Below are 24,616 nucleotides of genomic sequence, written 5' to 3'. Positions count from 1 at the left end.
GTCTAACTTGGCTTCCCCGAAGAACTCAAATGAAAGAATGATGCAGCACTTGGAAGTCAGTTTCTCAGATAATCATGTCCCTGACACAGACTGGCACAAAAATCATATTTTAACAAGAAGGAGAGTTTTTGCCTCAGGGCAATAATTCAGGAAATTTACTTAATTTTCTATTATTGTAGCTCAACACTGCAAAACAACCCTCACAGTAAGCTTAGGTCTTACTGGAGGTATTTGTGAGGTCTATGATGAGGAGGGCTTTTTGCCCTTTGATAAAAGCTAAGAGGTATCTGAACTACATGTCTCATTTCTTTTCATTTCCTTCTTCTGTTATTTTGTTTAAGGCCTTAGTAGTCCCATGTTAGATGAGTGATACCGCTAAAGGACAATGTCTTTTGCTTTTTACTTTTGGAGCAACGAAGGCATAAATTTAATATTCTAATTACTCATCTTACTGATTTTACACTACAACACCGTGCAATTAGGTCCTAATCCTAGTCTGTTGCTGATGGCAAATTTGCCCTGTAAATAAATTTTGCATTTATGCTGCTACAGAAAGGCTTACCAAAGACAAGGGACTTCAGAAGTGCTCTAATTGGCTAAATGCAGCCATAGGGGGAAATCCAGAGATGTTGGAGTAAATGTAGGATAGTGGCATATTGTTCAGGTACCAGGCTTTTTTCCTAAGGGGACTAATACAATGGCTTTGAAGAGTCCTATCCAGGAATAAGAATATAGAGAAATGAAGTAGTTAGTTTGAAATATATGACCTGAAACTCCTAAGTGGCTTGCAATAGCCTGTAACTAGCTTCATGTAAGAGCAAGTGTATATAACGTATAGAAGCATTTCTCAGTGACATCTGCTTTGGAGTCAATTTATTGATTATGCATCTGAAAGATTAATAGATACAGTTAGACAGGTGTTACTTAGTTTTTCTATACCCTGGAATGCCAGTTCTCGTTCTTTAACGTTAGGCTGCTTTGAGTGTGTTTTGTTCTTTATCTAACTGACATTTTTCCACATTGTGCAGTCATTGTCTACATGTACAACTGCATGACATCACCATGTCCCACTTCTGACCTAAACTATTTTTCAGACCTACATTAGATGTCCACTGTTGAAAGGCTATTGTATAACTCAGCTACTCTTCACTCTTTATGTCCTACCTCAACTTTCTGCTGTCTTTGAAAGGAGATACAGAGGGTTTCTAACCTTCCCAAGCAGCAACAGAATGCATCTGAGGCTCTCTGTCAACTCTAAAGAGTGCTAAACTTCTCTTTTACTGGGAAAATGGTGTCCAAGTGTAACACTGTTATTGAAAACTTTGGTTTTCCTGTCATTACTAGAAGAACATCTTAGTGATGTCCTTCTGATGGTTCTGTTTGTTGCTTTTATTTCCGTAATGTCTTTCCCCAGGAAAACAGAAAAATCTAGGTTTTTTGTCAGTGTTACTGGTTTCAATGTGGTATGGTGTTACTCAAGCTAGCTCTGAATCAGTTGCCTTCTTCCTGTATGGGTTTACCAGGGGAAAAAAGACGGGTGAAGTGCATTTAAACCCTCATTAGCATCAGCTTATATATTGTGCATGTTCCAGTGTCCTGTGATAAAATCACGGCCCCAGGGCTGTGTGTGTAGTCCCTCTGTCTCCCTCAAGTCATATAGAGGTTATGTTCATCGCTTCCTCTTGCTATGGCTAAACATTTTTAAGTACCTGAATTAGTTTGTAGGTATACCCTAGTTTCCATCAGTCTGAACCACATTTTTGATATAACCAGGGAAAGGATAGGCATTTAGGTGTAACCTAAGGCTATAACATTTTTACTATGAGGCATTTTATTTTATGTTCTGCCTACCTAATTTACTGACTGACCCTAAACAGAATTGGGAGAGTTGCTGAGATAAACGGTGCACAGTCTTCCCAAAATATACAGATGCTTAGGGGAGAGAAATACGAATCATGGGTAGTAAGTTACAGAACTGCTCATAGCTCCGGCACGTAAATGGACAAAGTGGAAGACCGCAGGAGGAGAGGGACAGAGAGTGGGACAGAGTCCTTGAGACTGTGGTCTGCATTGTGCACAACACTTGTTGGATCCTTGGGTATTTATAGAAAATATAATATAAACTGCTCGCACTAAAGGGCAAGGGCTGTGTTTAGCCACAATCATTAATATTCTGTCAGCCATAACCCCTTGGCTTTATTGTCAAGATAGGACATAGCCCTCCACAAATTTCTGTGATCTGTGTGCTTCCAACAGTTTTTCAAGTTTGTCAGTGTTTTCAGTGTTTATAAAGCATTATTGTTGTTTCATTAAAAACATTCGTTTCCTGACTGAATTCCCAGATTTGCCGTTGCCAACGGGTTTATTATTAAGTCATTGGGGAAATAAAATTGTATTTTCAAAGATTACAGATGGAGGCATAAGGAAAGAATCTCTGAATGAAACCTGGATAAAATTCTCAGCATTATAGTGAAAGTCAAAAAATTACATGTTTTTTTTCCCAGGATGTATCAAATAACTTAAAATTATATTCTACTTTGCCTTCCTTTTTGAAGCCAAAGCTTTAGAGAGCCTGACCTTACTACAGTTCTTTATATAATTGACATATGCTAAAACTTTGTGATGTATCTTTTGCAAGATAAAAACATTATTAACTAGGTACTTGCACGGCATATGAAAATATTGTAAATACATAATTAAGCAATCTGGATGAATGGTCTATTGATCACAATGAATACTGTACCTACTCTATTAAATCTTCAAAAAAGAATTGTTGTTCAATTTTGGATGAGTTTTGGTAAATCAGACTCACAAAGTCCCAGAAGAAGCAGCATGTCGACAGGTGTAAAGCTCACTAAGTTTGCAGAGTTTGACTTCTGTAGTTGGCAGCACATAATATCTCATTAAGGGTATTTTCTCTTTAAACATCAAGAAAACAAATCGTGGGAGAGGGTGCCAGGAATACATGACACCTTTCACAGCTTGGTTCTTGTTCAGAGGAACATGCTCTGCATATGAATGCAATGCTTGATCGTCTCTCTGTGGGACACAAAGTGTTGTGCAGCATGGCTGGTCAGCCCTCTCAAAGAACCTGCTTGTCTGACCACAGCCTCATGAAGATCTGCGGAGGTCTATGTCAAAGCCTTCTTCCCTGCTTGTGCATCGCAGCTCTTTTCACATGTCTGGTGGCTCAGGCTGTGGCTGATGTGGATGCTGAAGCCCATGCCTGCAGAGGACATTTGCTGTGCAGGGCAGGCGCCAGCTATTTGCTTACATCAACAGCTAATTGTATGACTGTAACCCAATTACTGCTTATAAGCGCCTGAACCAGTGCACGGGCATAACTGACTACACTTTTTATTCCAAGCCTCTCTCTGAAAGTACATGGGGAGCTTTTTTTTTAACATGTTTAAAAAAGAAATCGTGAATCTGTAAATCCCATACAGACTATGTTGCAAATAGTGCTTAACTGTGATTCTATTTTACATTCTAATAAAGGTTGGAAATGCCAGTCTTCAGATGTGTCGTTGGAGTATGCTGTGCTTGAAGTTTCAGTACGATAGGGAGAACGTCAAGGAATTGATTTATTTTTAAATCTGTAATACACCATTGTGCTGAATTCTTTATGTACAGGAGTACAGAGAGACATAGATTAGATTAGAATCATTATGCTGGATTACAGAGCATCTCTGACCGCTAAAAAGCCTCAGTCCTTTAAAAATGGAAATTGCAGTCATTGGAAAGTTCAGTCTTTCTCTAACATAGCTGATTAAACAGTGGCTTGGTCAGTGACTGGTGTAGGGAGATTCAAGAAAAGATCAAAGATGTTCATGGACTAGAAGATCTGGAATCTTCTCCTGGAAAACAGTAATTTCACTCTTGTAACTACAGAAAAGAGCTCCCTCATCTGAAGCATTGAGTAGTAGTGACACTTTCTTGAAAATGTAATTCACTGTACATGCACTTGCTTGCATATGTATGTCATTAATTACCAGGATGGTCTGTGATCACCGTCACTGAGAATGGTTTCTGTGACTTTCTGAACATCCTGTTGAAGTTCCTGTAGGAATAAATATCTGCATCGGGAGCTGTCAAATGATAGGAAGATAAAAAATGGAATTTCACAAAAAGCAGAAAAAGCAATACAGAACAGAGGACACAGCAGTAGCTCTGGGAAGAGAGAAAGCTGAAGTTGCATTCTTGATTAAATTTATCAAGGAAGAGATCTGAGAAATGTGCTAGGGGGAAGAGGAAAAAGAAGAAAAAGTTAAGTCCTTTACTTAATAGGGAAGACAAGAAAATAAAACATTGTGTAGGGGTCTTTGTAAAGGGGTAATAGAATATTAAAGGCCCAGTTAGAGCAGATGTGAGAATATTTAGGTAAGTCAGAGTGCTGATGTCAGTGGTGAGTTGGTGATGTTCACCCCAGAATGCTGAAGAAGGAAACTCTTGGGAGCAAAACCTGACTCTTCAGCTGTTATCCTTGAGAAGTGACTACAGGCAGTGAGGTCCCAAAAGTCTAGAAAAATGCAAAATACAGGTGAGTGAAAAAAGGGGGGAGGGTGATTGAGTCCATAGGTTGTAGTTCAGTAAAGCTCACATCAATACCTGGAAAAATATTGAAACAAGTTATTAAACGATCAATTTGTAAGAGCTTAGAGAGCAGTAAGAGAGAGGCAGGCAATACTGGCATGGCTTGGGTCTGTGTGCGTGTGACTCAGTGGGTGCTTTTTGTTTGTTTTGTTTTGCAGAGTGTCCATGGCCTAGGGGATAAGGTGGACATGGTAAATACGGTGTACCTTGACTTCTGGTGAGACTCCCGCAGGGTTGTTGTGCTGGGTTTACGTGGCAAGGTTTTGGTGGCAGGGCTCTGCAGGGGTGGCTTCTGTGAGAAGACACCAGAAGCTCCCTCCATGTCAGACACAGTTGGTTTCAGCTGGCTCCAAGACGGACCCGCCGCTGGCCAAAGCTGAGCCCATCAGTGATGTTGGTGGTGCCTCTGTGATAACATACTTAAGAAAGGGTACAAAACACTGCACAGCAGCAGTGTGAGAGAGAAGTGAGAACAATGTGAGAGAAACAGCCCTGCAGACACCAAGGTCAGTGAAGAAGGAGGGGGAAGAGGTGCTCCAGGCACCGGAGCAGAGGTTCCCCTGCAGCCTGTGGTGAAGACCATGGTGACACAGGTTGTCCCCCTGCAGCCCATGGACTTCCACAGTGGAGCAGATATCCACACTGCAGCCCATGGAGGATCCCATCCCAGAGCAGGTGGACAAGTCCTGAAGGAAGCTGTGACTCCGTGGAGAGTCCATGCTGGAGCAGGTTCCTAGCAGGAGCTGCGGCCCCATGGAGAGGGGACCACGCTGGAGCAGTCCATTCCTGAACGACTGTACCCTGTGGAAAGGACCCACACTGGAGTAGTTCGTGAAGGCCTGTATCCTGTGGGAGGCACCCCATGCTGGAGCAGGGGAAGAGCATTGAGGAGGAAGGAGTGGCAGAGACAAAGTGTAACGAACTGACTGCAACCCCCAGTCCTCATCACCCTCCACTGCTCAGGGGGAGGAGGTAGAGGGGTTGGGAGTAAAGTTGAGTCTGGGAAGATGGGAGGGGTGGGGGAAGGTGTTTTTAGTTTTGTTCTTATTTCTCACCATCCTATTCTATTATTAATTGGCAATAATTAAAAAGAATTTCCCCAAGCTGAGTCTTTTTGCCTGTGATGAATTGGTGAGTCCTATTCTATTATTAATTGGCAATAATTAAAAAGAATTTCCCCAAGCTGAGTCTTTTTGCCTGTGATGGTAATTGGTGAGAGATCTCCCTGTCCTTATCTCGATCCATGAGCTTTTCCATCATATTCTTTTCCCCCCGTCCTGTTGATGGAGGGGAAGTGATAGAGCAGCTTGGTGGGCACCTGGCAGCCAGCCATGGTCAACCCACCACAGTTGTGCATGGCATTTTTGTAACTCTGAGAAGGAAGGTGTGGTGACCCCAGCCTCCTGCCCACTTTGTCCCTTGGGGAGAATGGGAGGTGGCACCAGGGTCGGTGGTGGGGAGTGCTCCAGAGTGGCTGCCTCCTCGTGGCAGGGATAGCTCAAGACTGACGCAGCACTGTTCTTGTGTGCATGTGGAGGAAATACAACATTTAGGGCAGGGCTAGACCTACTTAGGTCTTTCCAGCCACCAGAACCAAAGTCTGCCCAGCTGGAAAGGTCAGGCTTTATAGTTTTGGAAGATCAGACCTGACTTGATACCTCCCCCGCGCTTGTAGTAAGTTGGCATTTGGTCATCAGACTTATTAGGACTGCAAAACTTATCACTTTGATGGAAATAACCCCCCACTGACACAACCTGCAGCACAATATATTGCCTTAATGCTATCTTCATTTTCTCAGGAAATCTGTTTTTCTGTTTTATGTATAGTATCAGTGTGCTCCCTGCTGCAGCTTCCTCTTTCTACTGTAGCTTTTTTATTGCAAGAAAATTACAACCAAGTGTAAGTCTGTACATTATTATGATGATGGCAAATTAGGTTTTCTGACTGTTACAAAAATATTAGAAATGACAGATTAAAAGTGCTCCCTATTATGGAAAATCGATTATTTCAGTTCATCTTTTTACTTCAGAAATATAGTATATTTAATGGAGAATATATATAAGTATGATCAGAATTCACAAAATATTACAAAAAGTGTTCATTTAGGGAGCATTGGCAAAATGTAATACACTCCTCCAAACTCTTTTGCATTGCCTGGCTTTCAGTCTTACCTCTTATGATTAGAAATAGCTGTCCCACCTGGTTTAAAGAAGAAAATATACAGAGTAGCTAGAAAAAAGCCAAAGAACTTTTAAATTTGCCATATATTAAAATTTTGTTTGTTGTCTTGTGGTAAGAGATCCTGGGTTGGGACTGCACATAAACTTCTTGGCAAAAGCAACTTATTTCAGAGAAGCCATTGCATAGGTGTTGATGATTCAGCACAATATGAACCTCCAAGGAGAAAGCTGCGTAGCTTACCACGTGTAGTCGTTTAATGCAAAGGCCAGTTTGCCTTCTGCTCCTGGAGATTGTCATGAAGAGCAGTAATCAATGATGTTGACACCTACTCAAAGTACAGACTGTTTAAAACACTTCCTGATGAAGGAGTGTGTCACCAGAGAAAACCAGGCAGACAATTGTGCAATGGCCCAGAAAGGAAGGCCTCGCAACACACTTGCGAAGGTTTTTAAAAGTTTTTACTGCTCAGTGCTCTTTCTCCCTGCATGCACTCTTCATTAAGGTTAAATAAACAATGTTTATTCTTCATTAGTATCTCGTAAGAGGAGGGAGGTGCTTATGACACAGTGGTTTAAACGGTGCTTAAAATACAGCATATGTATTTCCAGGGGAGTTGGGTTCACTGAGCTGTTTCAGTCGTCAGGCTTTGTGTGCTGCTTAGGGAGGGACGGTAGCTGCACAGCGTGTCACCTAGATGGAAAGTGCATGCACACTCTGTGGCCGTGAGAATATGCCTAAGACTGCCAATCCAAGGATTTGGGTCTGCGTCTTGCACAGGTAGTCTAAGCACGTGGTTTTCAAAATTTGCCCTGGTGTTTCCAAAGTTCAGTACCAAGGACAAAAACCTGCATCCTGCTGAAAGCAGTAGGAGTTCACTCAGTTCACTCCTCTACCTCCTTTTCTTTGCTCTCCCTATTTCATTGAACTGCCTAAACATGAGTAGGTAAGTACTCTCCTGTCCCTGAAAAGAGAGGAGCAGCCTCAAAGGAAACGCCATGCTGAATAAAATATTCAAAATCGGTTTCTGGATCTATTGGACTGCAAGAGCTTCATGTCAAAAAATCAACCTTTGCAAGTTCTTTTTCAGCCAACTTTTAGCTGCAAGTTTTTTTCAGAGTTGGTAGGAAAGAAATTGGTTTTCCTATTGAGAATTTCCCTGCTGTTTTAGAAATACAGTTGTTCTTATGTGCAGTCTAACCCAATTTTTTAAAGGAAAAAGAAGAAAGAGTGAATGTATTTTCTATACCTTTTTCTTCCACAGTGCTGTATGAAGTGTTCTGATCTTCAGCTCCTATCTGCATTTCAGCAGTCTTGAAGCTTTGTTCAGGAACGAGCTTTCTGAAAGTTGAGTTACACCAAGGAGAGCAATGTACACACAGTAAAGCAGTAACCTCTGAAATTCAATGTAGTTCAAATTTTGCTTCCACGTTTTCAAATTAAGGTCCGAGATAATGATTCTTGCTCTTTTAGTAAGTCTGGGTCAGCTGTATTCTTCCATTCAACAAAAGGTAGGGAAGTCAGATTTGTCAAAATGCTTTATGATATGCAGTGTTGGTAGTCTGTTTCTGGTCCCAGTGTTTACCCACCAGCTAAATAGAGAATTAAGAATTTTAGGTGGGAGAAATAATCTAATGTTAACATAGATAGTATAGAATGCAGCTAATTTAACCCCTAGCTGAATGCCTACTGTTTTAAAAGGCAATAATGTCAGGTGTAAGCCTTTAGACTCCTTGTGGGATAGAGGTCTTTTTCTATAAATTTCCTGCAATACTTGGAGATGGAGCCCCACTGGAAGCTAGTGAGAAATATGCTGCGGCAGCCCCGGCGGGAATTAGGAGCTACTGGTCCAGCCACTGCAGCAGGGGTGGCTTGGACTGCTGCATTTTAATTAATGTTTCACCAGCCAACCTAGCCCACATCTAAAGGATTACAGTTCTACAAATTGTTATCTGTGGAAGTTACAGGTTCAAGAATATTGGCAAGCATTAGTTTGATTACCGTTTATTTAAAAACAGTGTATGTCTTTTGTTGGGAATGTGCTTATGTGAGGCTCCTTTGTTTGTCTGCTGTATGCAGTGGAGGCTGAATATCGGAAATATCTTGTTGGTCTATTGCATTGCCTTTGCGGGCCAGCCTGACCAGGAATCGATTGCTGAAAAGTCCTTTCACCTCAAATATTAGAAAATCAACACAGCAGCTAAAAGTCATAGAATCAAAATCTGAGAAGGTATGGATGTTTTTCTTGTCAAAATCAAACCAGACAGAACTCTGGAATGCAATGGAATTAGCTTTCCTTTCCAGAACTGTGGATGTTTTTCCCACCAGCCTTGCCTTCTTCAAAAATTAGTTTTATTCCTTATCTAGTGTGGGAGTTCAAGGTTTTTTTCCCCTTACATTATGTTCATTTTGTGAAATTTTCCATTCTTTTTACAAGTTGTGAAATAATGAGGGGGAAGGGAGGGCTGCAGTTGCATGTAATTGCCTGCAAGTCCTGTATATGTAGATATTGATGTTTAGAAGAAGCTTTTAGATCAGATTTGAATAACTTAAGAATTGCTTGTAAGTCCACTGTAGAAAGAAATTTTGTTTTGATACACTTTCACATGAAATGCAAGCTGTGAGAATTTCTGAATTTACGTGTATTTTCTTTTTTAAATGAAGGCAATAGTAGTAATGCCATGGAATAATGCATTTTTTAAGCATAATTTTCATTTGTATGTATGTCAACAGCTTTGTCAATGATTTTTTTATTCTGTCCAGTCTTCAACTTCAAACAGGGCATTTAATTTTGAAGTCTAGGAACAGTAATTTCATTCCTATAAACCCATTTTGACCTTCTAGTGTATATATAAGAAAGAATGAATTAATGTGTTTTAACTTTACACTTCTGTAAACTGTACAAAAAAAAAAAATCAGTATTCTTTATGAAAATCAATACTGGACTTTTAATCTGTTACTGCAGTTTTGGCAGCACAGATTTCCATGGCTCTGTAATAGGTACAGTTTTCTTGGGACCATTCATTCTTTCACCTGATTTGTTTGGAGAAGCTAGATTGTGTAATCATTCTTTGACTGCATGAAGCACAAACTAATTTATTTTTCAAAAATCAGTTCAGAACTCAAGGAATTTAATCCGAATGAAATTTACAGGAGATTACCTTGAGGACTGTATTTGTACTGAGTTGATTCAAAATGCAGTATAAAACCTGGGATGAGTGGGCATGGTATGGAGATACTGACCTACTTTTTGAAAGAACCAATTTTCCTACTTCCAGTGAAAATACTGTCAGTGACTGTTTATTTTATTATAAAAACTGCAGCTCTAGGAATTCACCTTTCCTACGTACCTGTGACCAAATAAACGTCTGGCTGTGTTTCATTTTGGTTCCCATTCCTGTCTCAGAGGCAGAAACTTTTTGTGAGTGTGTGGGAGAAAAGGCTTTTTCCAACCTGGCTCAAATTCTGTGTCTTTTCTTGCCTTGGCTTTTCTATCTCTGCCAGTCTCCACTGCGGGTCCAGCCTGATCCTGCAAATTCCATTTTCTCCTTTATGTGCAAATTCTGCTGATCACTTCCACCTCCTTAACACCCCTCCTGGGCATCCCTGCCTTCCTTCCATCTGTGCTGACACCACTATTTTTGACTGCATGTACTTGAAGTGTGACCGTGCCTTTTCTCTCGGCTTTGCAGTCTGGACTCCTTAGCACAGGCAGAGCGCTATGGTGCTGTTGCCCAATCTCTGAAACAGTGTCCTTCTAAAATAATTGTGAATTCAATAACATCTGAGGATAATAACATGAAAAATAATCCCGAATACTCAACAAAGTGTATATTAGGGGGGCAAAAAGTTTTACACATACATTTTTAATATTTTTAAAACATTTTTCAAATTTATGTGGAAAACAACACACATGCAGACTAAACTCAGTCATTGAGTTTTAGTCTAATTTCACATATTAAGTGGTACTTTCAATACTTTAAATTTTTCATGCAGTCATTGGACTAATGGCTGAGTTTATTATGTCACTGAAGCGTTTGTACTGCGGGAAAACTAGTTCTGTGCTAATACTGAGTTGGTGTGTAGCAGCTGTGATACATTCCATGCACAGGACATCATGAGGTTTCTCATGAGTTGTCATTGTCCTCGTTGTAGGCAGCATCACATGGAAGTGAGTGTTTTTATTGTCCATTAGGACCAAGTAGTTAAGATGTATGCATTATTTTTAGGTTTTTTCTAAGTTCAAAACTGGATATAGAAACATATTTGTGTAGTAAAGCGTATAGCATACATAGTAAAGTGGTTTTGGGGTTTTTTTGTTCTTTAGCATGTTCAGTTATATGTGAGCTTTTAAAAGTAAATCTTTAAGGGAATCATTAAGCAGCTTTCCAGACAGAAACACATATGTCAGTAAAAGAGAATGACAATGTTTTCAACAATGTAGGAATTCTAATTTTTACAATTCTCTAACTTGGCCAACTATATATTCCAAGAATATGCCTTTTTTTATATTGTTCCAGCCAACTTAAAATAATTTATGTTTTGAATTCAGGCAGCCTTTTCTAGGCAGAGATGCAAAAAAGCAACAGCTGGATGCTCCTTTAAGCCTAGTTTTCTTTAAAAGTAAGTAAGTGCAGGCTTACATACACAAATATGTATAATAAAATATTTCTTACAAGTATAAGTGTGTGTATATATGTATGTATGTATGTATTCACCAACTACAAAGAGGGAAGAGCTGGCAGAATCAATTCTAAATATGCCAACACAATGTCGTGAGTAATCTTGTGGTTGGACTCATCTGGAGTATGGGAGACTTAATTTCTGGTTTCTAGTCTGAATTGGGAATGGGTTGCTTGTCAGTGACACACTGCAATGTACTTTTGCAAGTGATTATTCGCTGCTTTGGCTTAGGGTCCTCTCAGTTTCTTCCGCTGAAACTGTTCATGCTGTAGGATTAAATATTCCCTAGTATTGGTATCTGCTGCTTATCAAATAAGTGCCTTAACCATTGAGTATAGGTGATCTCTTTCTATAGCACCATTAATATTTATCATTCAGATGAAGTGGAACACCACCTGCAGAGAATGGGACATTGAGAGGCCTGTGGTCTGTCTATCTGGCCATAAATTTCATGCCTGTAGAAAGTGACATGTTGCCACAAGAATTCTTGGTTTCTGCCTACTTGTGTTTTCTGACCAAATGTATCAATGAAATGTTTAGTTGATACAAATTCCAGACCAGGTTCTGAGAGCCTGGTTGATGGCAGTCAAGGTTTGATGTTGAAAAACTTAAGGGCAAGAGGTTACAATTAGCAGCCTTCTGAGCTTTTCAGTTGCACATGAGATTTTTGCAGCTGAAGCTTTCCACTGCTCTTTGGTGATGAAAGCTTGAATGGCTCCAGTTATATTGGTGACCTTCCAAGTCATACAGGCTTGGGAAAGCTTTATGTGCTGACGCAGCAGAAGGCTCAGTCATCTCCATCAGGAAGCCAAAATAAGCAAAGCAAAATGCCCTTATTTGCACAAGGCAGTTCTGTTTGCACGTTTACATTAAGACCCATAGGCTGCTTCCCCTCCCTTCTTTTTTTTTTTTTAATGGGAAGAAGCAAAGAGATCCTGTTATCACCAAAGAGACAAGGAATCAGGTCTGTACTAGTAATGGCTGTCTGCTAAGCCATTAGCAGGCGTGGTGTAAGCAGGTTGCTATCCTGTTCCTGAGTCCTGGTGCTGGTTTCTGGCATGGAAGAGGAAGGCAGTGTTAGCTGTTAGCTTGGTGATTTTCCTGGCTGCTGGGAACATGTCTGTCAGAGCTGGGCATAGGCACATAAAGAGAACTCTCTGAAAGCGTTCCCAAGTCTTGTGGTATCTTGTCATCATTTTTTCCCCAAATTAGGACTCCAGGGACATGCTGTCAGAAATCTTTACAATAGGGAATGATTTCTAAACTAGCCCCTCTGTGTGTTTTGAACGGTGACTAGCGAGCCTGATGGCAAACTGCTCATCTGGACATGCCTTCATAAATTTCCGGTCTCTCTGGACTGTCATATGCCTCTTTCGAGGATTATGCTGCCTCTCTTCCAGCTTTGGGTACAGTCAAATGAACTGTTGAAGGTAGTGCCATGCTACCCCTGCTGGTGTAGCTGTCCATCTCCTCACTAAGCCAGTTCTGTTAAATCATCAGAGATGTTTTAGTGGCTAGGTTTTTATTGACGTGGAAGACTTTGCAGAGCCAGTTTGTAAGCTGGTAAAGCAAGCACTGACAATAGCATTACTGAGAGACAGTGACTGCCCTCCATCGCTGCAGGAGCAGCGAACACCTGGAGATGTGCACAGGAATGGTAATCTATTTATTTGGATCATCAGCTGCATAGCTTATCTAATTGTGCTCTCAACCAAATAAAATAATTTCTAGAAGGTGTGCTGCCTACTTAGAAAGAGCGTATGTAGACTAACGAGTTTAATGTTTATATTGCACTCTGAATATGTGAAGCAGGGTACAAGAACGATTTGCAGTTTATGCAGTGATTTCCCCATTACAGTGCTGTAGTGAAATACTGGAGGTATAAACCTTACCACAGCAGGTCCTTAGAATTTTATCTTTTAACATTTTTGGTTGTACTTAAAAGATGTGAGAGTTTTTTTGATGTGGTGTATTTTTTTCTTCTTGCTAAATAGAGCCTTTTGAGACTTGGCCAAGGAGAGGAGATCTAATTAAATTCATGTAATGATTCTGGGAGTCACTGAGGCTTGCAGTACTCCCACACATTTATCACCACACTGTTATGAGAGACAAATCATTTTAGCGTTTGAGATGAAGTGAAGATTACTTTATGTGTGTCTGATGCACACAAGCCCTCAGATGATTGAGCTGCGTAACCCTTGCTGTAGGTGACCTTTCCTGATGAAGAGGTCTTTCTGCAATAAATCTTCTCAATCAAATGGCAGTTCTTGTGCTCACTCATGTACTCATAAAAATATGGACATGCCTACTCAGAGCACTATCTGGCACCTGTGCCCGTGCTGAGGAAGGAGAAGTGCAGAGCATGCATGGCGGTTTTGTAGAGCAGTGCACCCAGAATAATAAACCCTGTTTTCACAGCTTTATTCATGAAGTCAAACATGGCTATGCCATTCCACTGTTTAAAAGAAAGCTGCCTGCGTCATTCTGCAGTTCGTGGTCATCTCCTATAGACATACTGAGATGGGTTTCTTCTCATTCAGAGATCTGCAGTTCAATTTGGTGTGTGGTATACATGAAATCCTTTCACTGCAGAGTGGCTGTGTGCAGTTCTGCAATGTATGTTATTCGGGAAGTCATGTATGGTAGCGGCAGTCCCGTCTAGCTTAAAAATCTGCAGCTATTTGGAAGTGCTGAGTCTTAGAGTGGGTGACAAATCTTCTGAGGACAGGAGGCTTCCAAAAATGCCTTAAATCCAGTGCTGACATGTAGCACTTCAGTGCATCTATTTTGATGGTAGCTGACACTGGGTTGTTCAGCGGCATCTAAAAGTAAATGTAGTAGAATATAAAGGTATTTGAATTGTTTGTAACCATTAGGATTTTGCCAGAGGTTTTTCGTCTCTTTAGCTGATTCATAGAGTACAGGTGCCTTCCGTGATGGTAACAAGTGGAGCACAGCAAGTAACCTCAGCAGCTGAGCCTGCATCTAGAGACTGTCTAGCCCAACCTCCCAGAGAAGTGCCTTCCAACCAGCAGAGCCATAATTTTGTATTAGCACATGCAAGTGCATACACCTTGAAGGCAACCAGAAGATGTAAGCCCAGTTCAATTTTGTTATGAACAAGCCCCACCAGTTTCTGCTGAATTAGCTGAAAGTGCTGCTCACTCCATCTGGTGCCGAATTTGGCTCTTTGGGGAATTGGGCAGGGAGCAGCACAATAATTGTCTCTTCTCTTCTTTTCTGTCTCACTCCCCATTACTGCCATCAACAGTTAGTAAAAAACCTCAGTGCAACTAATTGTTGCAAATGGGTTGCCTTAACAAAGACAAAATATGTTGTCACAGATTTGGGGCCAGATTATGTTCCTTGCTACCCTGAGGAAACCTCCAGGATGTGTCAGGAGCCAGAAAAGGTGTGACCAAGAGGCGTCTTGAGTTCTTGCAAGTTCTGTTGGCTGAATAACCACTGAAGTTCACTGGTTCAACAGAGAGCAGTTTTTACACTGTTTTTTTGATTGCATCTGTGGGGAAAAATGAGTTATTTTTGCCCAAACTGGGAGGAGTAGAAAATGTAGTTTCAGCTAGGCAACTCTGTTTATTGACATATCGAAGAGGCGTATGTACAACTATTCTTCCTTTTTTTTTTTTTTTTTAATGTAGTGGGGCTACATCCATTGTCTACAGATGCAGGCAGAAAGGGACCCAGAAACCTTACGCCATCAAAATGTTGAAGAAGACAGTAAGTCGTTTTGTTTTGTTTTGCTTTGCTTTGGGATATGTTTGGGATTTTCTCGGTGCAGTTTCTTTGTGGGGGGGAAATGGGCTAGATTAAGGACGCCACTAAGCTTGTATTTTCTGTGACTGAGCTTCTTCCGCTCCTCATCATTAAAACAGCTTTTAGGGGTAACAGTACTCTGTTGGGAATGCCTTATCCCCACAAATCTTGCTTGTACCTTCATCTGGTGTTGTCTGTATAGACTTAGGTTTGGGCAAAACTTTTTAGACAACAGTATCTTTTTCTTTCACTATGGAAAAGAAACAGGTTCTGAATCGTTTAAATGTTCTATGATTTCATTTTGCTTTAATATATTGTTTTGCTCAAAAAATATCATTACATGATTTATCTTTTTCAGAAGCTGATTAAAACACCAATTCAAACTAAAGTAAAATTAAATATTTCATGCAGGTTTTTTTCCCCTACAAAATTGCAAGAGAACCAGTTGAGACATCACTTATTTTTAGAGCTCCATATATGTCACACTTCTACCACAGCTATTTTTGTGTGTGTTACAAAATAGACGGTGGAAAGCATGAAGAGAGACTAGAGAGGAAAGGCTAGTAATGGATTGAGAGACTTCAAGCAGAAAGAGAGTGTGGGGGATAGGGTAGAGCAGTTCATGTTCCTAAGAGGGGGAGAGAAATTTGAGAGGAAGCAAGCAAGCTGTGAGGCATGGACATGATTTTTATTCATGAGTGGTTTTGATTCAGTTTATTCCAGTTTTGAATCACATTATTCCATAAAGTTCAGGAATGTTCACATGTAGCAACGTAATGATGGGTGGGTGGGTAGGCGTAAACATGTCTAAGTGGTGAATTAACTGGTGGTCTCTGTGCAAGACATAATAAGTGGGTTCCACATGAGTAAAATGTTGACATTAATTTGTCATCTTTGAAAGTAAGCCGAGGTTTAAACTGGCACAGAAATTCAGTTGTGTGTGCTGCTTTTGAATTTGCATCTGGTGCATTGGAGGAAGCAGAGCATGTGAGGAGCTTGCATTTCTGCAGCCTACACTCGGTCTTTCCTATGGAAATGCAGAGAACTTAATTTTTAAGTTTTTATCAGTTCTTTATGCCAGCGATTCCCATAATGTTTTAGGAGTATACTTTTTTATAATTCTCATTCTGAAGTGCACTAGGAAGAATGATATTACTTAAAAATATTTCTTTGCCTTTTTTTTGGCCTTTGTGGAGATTAATTCATATTCGCAATGGTCACATTAATACTAGATCCATATATTTGTGTCCGAAACTATTTAATTTAGACTTTTGGTGGACTTATTGTGCACAGATTTTTTTCAAAAGTATAGGAAGAATGGCAAGCAAGAAGAATATAAGAATATGGTTATGTAAATTGTTTGCACAGCAGCAATAGTTTGGCTTAATGCAGCCTTGATTATATTAGCAGTGTGGTTAAGCAGTTCTTGCAACCGAGTTGTTCCCAGTGTAATGGATACACTTTGGGACGTTTTGTTATGAGAACAAGTGATTCTATTACATAACGGAGCTTATTTGTATAATTGAGAACATGGGAGGCGATACTGTAAGGAGGTGCCACTGCTTGTGTCTGTGTGCCATGAGCTACTGTAACTCCGTTCCAATTTGGAGTCGTAATTATTACCACAGAGACAGAACTAACTGTGTGTTACAGTGCTCCCACAGCAGGAGGCCTGATCTTTGCTCAGAGTATCTCAGTGTAAAAATAACCAAACGTGGGCCAAATCATATACCAAAATGTTGATCGGCTTAAGTTTCCTGTTGGCTTTTTTTAAACAGTTAGAAAAAACAGATGGCAGTTCAATAGTGGAGGAAAAGTGATGGGAGAAAAAGAGGAAGAGCCTGTGACTGCTTTTGATGCAGAGTCCCATTTCTTCAGTTCCCTTTCTTAAATGCACATAAGGGAGCTCTGAAGAGCACAAGAAATTAGAAGACAACAAAAGAAGGCGGCAAAAGAGCAAATACTCTGATTTTTCCATTCAAACCGACTGACTTTAAACACTGCACCGTACAAGACTAACTCGCTGAGGAAGAGTGTCTGTAAAAATAGGGTGAGGGCCAGGGAGAGGGTGGTCAGCTTGTTCTGGAAGTGGTAGCAAGTGATGTGTGATTAGGAGTCTGGTGGCTGACTGACAGCTCCAGATTTGTAAATGCTGATCACTAGAGTACCGTAATTTGAAGTAAAGCATTAGAAATTATTACTTTTGTCCCGTGGGAACAGCTCAGATAAGAAACAAATGATCCTTTTGGATTGACATAGTGTGCTAGGAACAGACTGCAAGAAACATAAAATGCCTATTAGTGTTCTTTTCATTTAAATAATAAGATTAATTTTTCATTTTGCCTGACATTTTTGCATTCTCATTTAAGAGCAAGTAAAATTCTGGGCAAGACATATCAGCCAATTCCAAGAATACACACTTGTGAAGAGATGTGAGTTCTTAGGAGATTCTGTAATTAGTATTTCTTCACCATCTAGCTTAATAATATAGTATTCTTAGATTATTTGCTCATTTCTGTTTGTTTTTTTTCTGACTGTTAGTTAAGCCAACAAAGAGAAACAGGAGAAAACATGTTTATGCAAACCTTTTATTGTCAATAAAATAATATTTTGGGAATATTTTATTTCAATTTAGAGGTTCAATCATTCTTAACCATTAATTAAAATTTTATATACAGTTCCAAAAGGAGGAGAAAAATGCTTTTTTGCTGGTTCAAAACTACTGAAACAGAATGCTTCAGTTTGCTGTTTTGTTTTGGTTTTGTCAAATTCAGCCCAAGTTTAGTAGTAGTTTTGGATCCTTTAAGTTACACTTTTGGTGAATAAAATTCAGTTCAAAGAACACTTCTGGTTCTTACTCCTGAAGTGTCTGACTGTCAAAGTTAGGAAACTGACAGGCAAATTAGGACCTTAACTTCCAGAGCAGCTAAAAGACAACTGTTAAAAGGGCTAAAGAGGTCCAAAGAAAAACTGATGTATGTATTAGTGCGAAAAAAGCTCTCAGATAATGTATAAGAAATTAAATTTGGAATTGTTGTTAACAGATACAAAAAGAAATATGTTTATAAAACAACATCTATGGGCAGGTGAATAAGCATGCTAAATTATCGCCTTTGATTTGCTCATCCAATTTCTTAAATTCCACACAGGTAATAAATATAAAGGTTTGAATCATGTATTTTCTTTGTGGGGAAATCCATTTCATGAAGCAAGAAAGAAGCAAAAGCAGAGCATACGACACTTCAGAAAAACTCATCAAATGAGCAAAGTACAGTGATGAACTTTTACACTTGCAATTGCAAATATGAGGTTGGTTTGCTTTTCACCACGCAGTTTACCTCTGCTTGATGACTCAGTGCTTAAGAAAAATGAAGTCTCTTTAGGATACACTTTACAAATATGATTGTTACTACTCTAAGCCGAGATTTAAAAATTATGTGAGATTTACAACCAGTCATTCTGGAGCAGTTGTTGTTGCAAACAACATATAGCACATGGATCATATTGGAAGAGCACAGGATTCTTGAAGGAAGCAAACATATTTATTATGTGCTATTTATGAAATGAAACCTCTCATCTGCAGACCTTTGCCTCCTTTTGGTGTGTTTTGAGAAAGCTAGGCAGCATATGAACCAGGGCCAGCCTGGAGATTGTCTCATAGTCTGGGCAGGTGAATGCCTTCCAAGAAATTAGATCCACTTCTGCCTAAATTTTCTACCTGAGTTGCTTTAAAAATAATGAAAAGAACAGATGGCCTTTGTTCCGTGGTTTCAAAATTAAGACACCGAGTGCCTGCCTACATTATAGGTCTACCAAGTACTAACAACTGTAACTGAAGTAATTTGGGAGCTGCCATTGCCATAAAGCAACTCACTCTGCAGAAAGGAGAACGGGATGCTGAGCTGGATTGTCTGGAGCCTGGGTCTTGGTGTATTCCCAATTCAGCCTGTGCCATTGGCTGAGGTATTTATTTTGGTTTCAACTTTCTCATCCATAAAGTTGAGATAATACTTACTTGATTTGCTTCTCAGCAATGCTTTAAAGGATAGCCTGGTTAATATTCCTACGTTTTAATTGATAAGTACTGTCCCCTAAGAACGATTAAGTATTACGAAATATTAGGCCCTCAGTCAAAGAGGCATGCAAGAACAGAGACTATTTTGGAGAACTCTCATTTTTATTTCTTTTTTTTTCATGTGTGGGCATCCTCCCTCACAGGGTTTGTGATGTTTAGCTAATACTTCCTCAGTACTTTGATTAAAATCAGTATTTATGAAGGAGCATTCTTCTTGCAGACTGGTTGATGTTCAAAATCAGACAAACGTTCAGGCACATGAACTTATTGGATCTGAAACAGAGCAACAGTTTTCAAGGAACACATATGCTGGAAATAGTTGTGCTGGGGTTAATCTAATTGTACTGATCAGTTAGACAGTTTGAGAACAACAAATAGTTTATGTCTGTGGAGCAGAGAGGAGTGTGAGCAAATGTAAAGGTAACAGGCTTCCCTCCTGGATAAGTGGGGGTGGATATCTAGAGTTAGGGTCTGAAAGAGATTATAATGGTCTATGAAGGCGTATATAAAAAGCCTCAATTGCGTTCATGTTTGCATATATATACATACATATAGGTATATAGATACACATACATATTACATACGCATATATACAAACGTATATACACACACACTGTAACATATACATATATATATTATAAACTATATACATTTCCAACTATACAGGGAGTATAGTTGGCTGGGTTTTTCATTTTGTGTTGCAGTGAATTGGTGGTATTAAGTGGTAATCAAGAGGCTCATGCAAATGTTTGGTCTGTTTTCTTGGAGGAGTACTGCTTTTGGTTGAGCCTTCCCAACTGATTGAGAAGGCAAGCGCCACGGGAGGGTGTGGGGACTGTGTATCACACTTGGAGATAGTCAGAATTAGTAAATCGGTCTTTTATTGACTTCTGGAGAAAAAGATGTATGTTTGTAGCTATAAAATGAAAATTTCCATTTGCTGCCATGTGGCCTTATGGGATTTACAATTTGAGTGCCTCCTGCCTCCATATGGCTGTTTCTCTATAGACTTTATAATGAGACTATATATATCTCTTTTCCTCCAGTGCTGCAGTAATTGTCGGTACTCTTATTGGACTGACATCTGAGAGTGATGAAGTTTAGCTGACATACGAGGTCCACAGAGAAAGCGAGAGCCTGACATAATACTCCAATTTATCTGAAGTGCTATGACAGTATTCTTTTTTCTCCAAATTACAAAAGTTTGGAATACATTTACATTTATATGTATATTTAAGGTCAATTTTTTCCTCACAAAGCTGTTATTAATTAAAATGTATTAATGTGTAATGTTCTAATTTTTTTCAAATTTTTCAAAAAGGAAAAAGAATAGTGTGATATGTAAGTCTACATGAAAACAGTCAACTGCACATCAGTACTCACCATTAAAAAGGTGTATTTTTGTCAACTAGCTCACACATTCTCTTCTGTTATTCAATCACACACACACATACACACACCACACATGCCATTGCTTGGTAATTATTGGGAAATGGTAATTTCTTAATTACCACTCCATCTGCAGTACTAGCTATTATATATGTAGATTATTTTATTTTTCCTGGTTTGCTCATTTTTAGTTATCCACGTCACCATCTCATTCATGTGCAGTTCACACTTTTATGTTTCTTCTGAAAGATGAAAAAAATTTCAGTCAAAATTATTTTGAATAGAGAAATAAGGCAATAAGGCTTTGAGTTTTCCACTGCTTATATCCAGTTTTCCCTCATATATAAGGGGAATCTGGCTTCCACAGTCTAACTCAGTCCTTTCCAGAAGAAAGAGCTTTTAAGTAAACGTTACGTCCATCAAATGCATAGTGTCTAAAGAAGAAAAAGAGTTCATTTTACATAAATGCCCTACAAAAGAAGAGAGAACTGAAAGATTTTTTTCTGCAGTAAGATACCAATAGGTTTTTGCTTTAGAAGCTATGAAATCAGATACCAATTAGTGAAAGTGGAAATTTTACTGAAAAATAGCTTTGTAATATGCTGGTTTAGTCCTTGGAAAGCAAAAAGTGGTTTTTGTCTGTATTGGGAGGGCATCCTTCAGAAAAGGAAAAAATCCCATTCTGCAATTGAAAAAAGCCTGTCCTACATACATAAAGTTATTGAACATGTCGTCTACATTACACTGTATTGTATTATATCACATTGTAGTGCAGGTGATGTGTAAAAATCACTTAACATAGAACAATATTTTTTACCTGTCGCCATTTAGACTGAATTGCTGTGCTCTTCCTGAGTAAGTCATACCTTAGGTTAAGATTTTAAGAACAGAGAGTATGTATTATATCTCTTTTTTCCTTACTCCATTTAATTTATAGGTAATTAGCTAACACTCATTTCTGGTGTTCACAGCTTATTTTTCAGAAATAAAAGATCAGCTAATAAAAAGAGGAAAACTAAAGGTCAACTCATTGTTATGCAGTTCAAGGAAGCTCAACCTACTGTATGCATTGCATTGTTGAACTAGTTCTGAGAAACTAAATAATATCCCTTAGCTGGTTAATTCAGTAAAAAAAAAAAAAGAAACAAATTACACACGTTTAGCTTTGAATAACTTAACAGAAACTTTTGTGAAATGATCTGAGCTGCACATTTTCTTCCACCAACCCATCCGTGCACATTTTGCTCCCTTCCTGCCTGCAGTGATTTGTATTCTCCATGGCTTTGAGCAAGCCTGGAAGAGTTTTGTGTGTCTAGGGTGCACATAAATGTAGAGAGGCAAGACAGGGAATAGGAATGAAATGTGTTGCTGTGTGAAGATGTATTTAATGCCTAAAGCAAAGACGCAACCCTGCAAAAGGGCTGAGTGGAGGTGCAGAGGTAAATATTAGGCTATCCTGAGATTATAGTCCTCCTCTTTAGAAACCCTTCATTATTTACAGCCTGTTAAAGAAATCTGGAGATGTGCCTTTGATGGAGCTGTACTGCAGGGAAGGCAGGGCTTCTGCATAGATGGATGGTCTGTGAGGCTTGTGCTGGGGGTCTCTGAAAGTCTTCTCCCACTGCATTTTAGGAAGTTATTGTTTTCAGGAAGCGTATGCTGTGATCCCATCATCACAGTTGTGACAGTTATTCATTTTGGGGGAAAGAGATTGAGCTTGTTCTATGCTGTCGAGCAAAGAATTAAAGGAAAACTGGCTGCATGCACACAAAATGAAGAGAAGAGGGCAAAAACAGTGTTTTCTCCAAAGCTGGCAGTTCAGCTGTTGGAATAAAACAGTAACAGTGTATGACTTAAAATGTAGCATCCTGGGTTTATTCCTCTGGCCTGAAGCAGAGTTCTCTGTAGCCCCTCAAAGAGGCAAATCTAACTCTATAAGAGAGAGGATTTATTTCATCAAGAACTCCATAATAAGCATGTGCTCACTTGACAAACTGGTTACACTGGCGTATTTCAAGGTAAAATATATCCTCTTTGGCTGAGGTGGTCTCCTTTTGTCTTCTGTCCTTTAAGAGAAAGACCAACCACATGTAGGGAGGAATGGAAAAGCAAAGGTGGAAATTAACACAGCAACTGTGTAAGCAGCACAACCTGTAACCTATCTGGTTACAGAAGCTCCTTTGAGAAATCATGAAGCCAGCATCACTGTCAGATGTCCATGAGATACGTCACCTGGTCAGAGCATCTCTTAAGACTGGAACTAAGGTTCAGTACAACTCTCTAAGCTGAATATTGTGATGGTTGATGGCTGCAGGACTCGTGTGTGTGGAATTTTTGCCAAACTAAGCTTGCTTTCTGCTCTGATCACTTAAGAAGGGCTTCCTTAAGGGAAAAAAAAAAAAACAACAACCAACCCCAAAACCCAAAAACCTGAATAAATAAAAAATAACTAATAAATGTTTTCCTACAAATGTAAAAAACCCCTGCCCTACTTTCTTTGTTATTCCTCCCCCTTTGTTTTAAGCAGCCTTCAAATACTACTGTTTGTTTCCAACAAGCTATTCCATTATACTTTGCATGTATTGAATAAGCAGATGTTTGAAACTCCAACTGGTCATGTTTTCAGCAGATACAGTTGAAACCAGCTGGAAGCATTTCCATAAGTAATAAGAAATAGCATAAATAAGATGGTTTGTTCTGTATTTCAGTCCTATGGTATTCAAATCACTTTCATTTATAGTTTTTTTAAGATAATTCTGATTTCAAAGTTATTTTAGAATTGCAAAGATTACATGATATGCTAACTTCTGAAGACCTCTAAGCAGTACTTTCAGGAATATCAGCCTGCAGAAATTTAGATTTTGTCTGCAAGATACATAACACATATAGGTTTTAGCTCTTTATACACTGATAAAACAATAGTGCTACAAGAAGAAATAGCATGAAAATCATAGTAGGTTTCTGGATTGAGTGGCAAACATAGTAGGTATAGGATTTGAATGCAAAAATATGAGAAAATACAAAGTCAGAAGAACTCTGTGACATGGCTTTCAAGAATTTGTGGAAAAAGTCCTAATTCCTGCAGATGAGAGCCTTAATTTCTACAAATGAAAAGCCAAAAATCTGTTAATCAGAACTCCAGGAAAATTATTCATGTCACCATTATAACTGATGTCAGTTATTCTTTTGGGGCCATTACAGTGTTAAAACTGCAACACCACAGTGAGAAAACATGTTAGCATTTCCATGTTTTATGGATGAGGAGCACATGAGGTACTGAGGCTAGGAGCTAGATATGTAAAGTATTTCTATCCAGGCAATTTGTACCACAGTTCAATACACATAAATAACTACCTCCTGCATGCTTTACTTCACAGGTAAAATCTGCCTTCTCTTCTCCAGGCTAAATAGACCCAGGTCCCTCAGCCTTTCCTCATAGGAGGGACACTCCAGTCCCTTCATGATCTTCATGGCCCTCCACTGGACTCTCTATACTATGTCCAAGTCTCTCTTGTACTGGGGAGCCCAGAACTGCATGCAGTAGACCAGGTGTGGCCTCACCAGTGCTGAGTAGAGGGGAAGGATCACCTCCCCTTACCTGCTGACAACATTTCTCCTAATGCAGCCCAGGATACCAGTTGCCGCCTTTGCCACAAGAGTACGTTGCTGGCTCATGTTCAACTTGGCGTCCACCAGGATCCCCAGGTCCTTTTCTTCCAAGCTGCTTCCCAGCTGCGCAGCCCCCAGCATGTACTGGTGCTGGGGTTGTTTCCTCCCCAGGTGTTGGACTTTGCACTTCCCCTTGTTGAACTGCATGAGGTTCCTGTCAGCCCATTTCTCCAGCCTGTCCAGGTCCTTCTGGATGGCAGCATGACCCTCTGGTGTACCAGGCCCTCCTCCCAGTTTTGTGTCATCTGCAAACT

At 39.6% G+C, this 24,616-nt stretch overlaps 1 protein-coding gene across 1 annotated transcript in view; it reads left to right on the top strand.

Moving 5' to 3' along the window:
• Positions 1 to 24,616, top strand: part of CAMK4 (calcium/calmodulin dependent protein kinase IV) — a 179,828-nt gene that overhangs the window by 66,511 nt on the left and 88,701 nt on the right. The window contains 1 exon segment of the mRNA XM_019473364.1: positions 15,115 to 15,193. Coding sequence (XP_019328909.1) covers positions 15,115 to 15,193 — 79 coding nt within the window.

The sequence above is a fragment of the Aptenodytes forsteri genome, unplaced genomic scaffold (genome assembly GCF_000699145.1).
Source record: "Aptenodytes forsteri isolate BGI_AS27 unplaced genomic scaffold, ASM69914v1 Scaffold69, whole genome shotgun sequence".
NCBI lineage: Eukaryota > Metazoa > Chordata > Aves > Sphenisciformes > Spheniscidae > Aptenodytes > Aptenodytes forsteri.
This window is presented reverse-complemented; position numbering and strand designations above follow the sequence as displayed.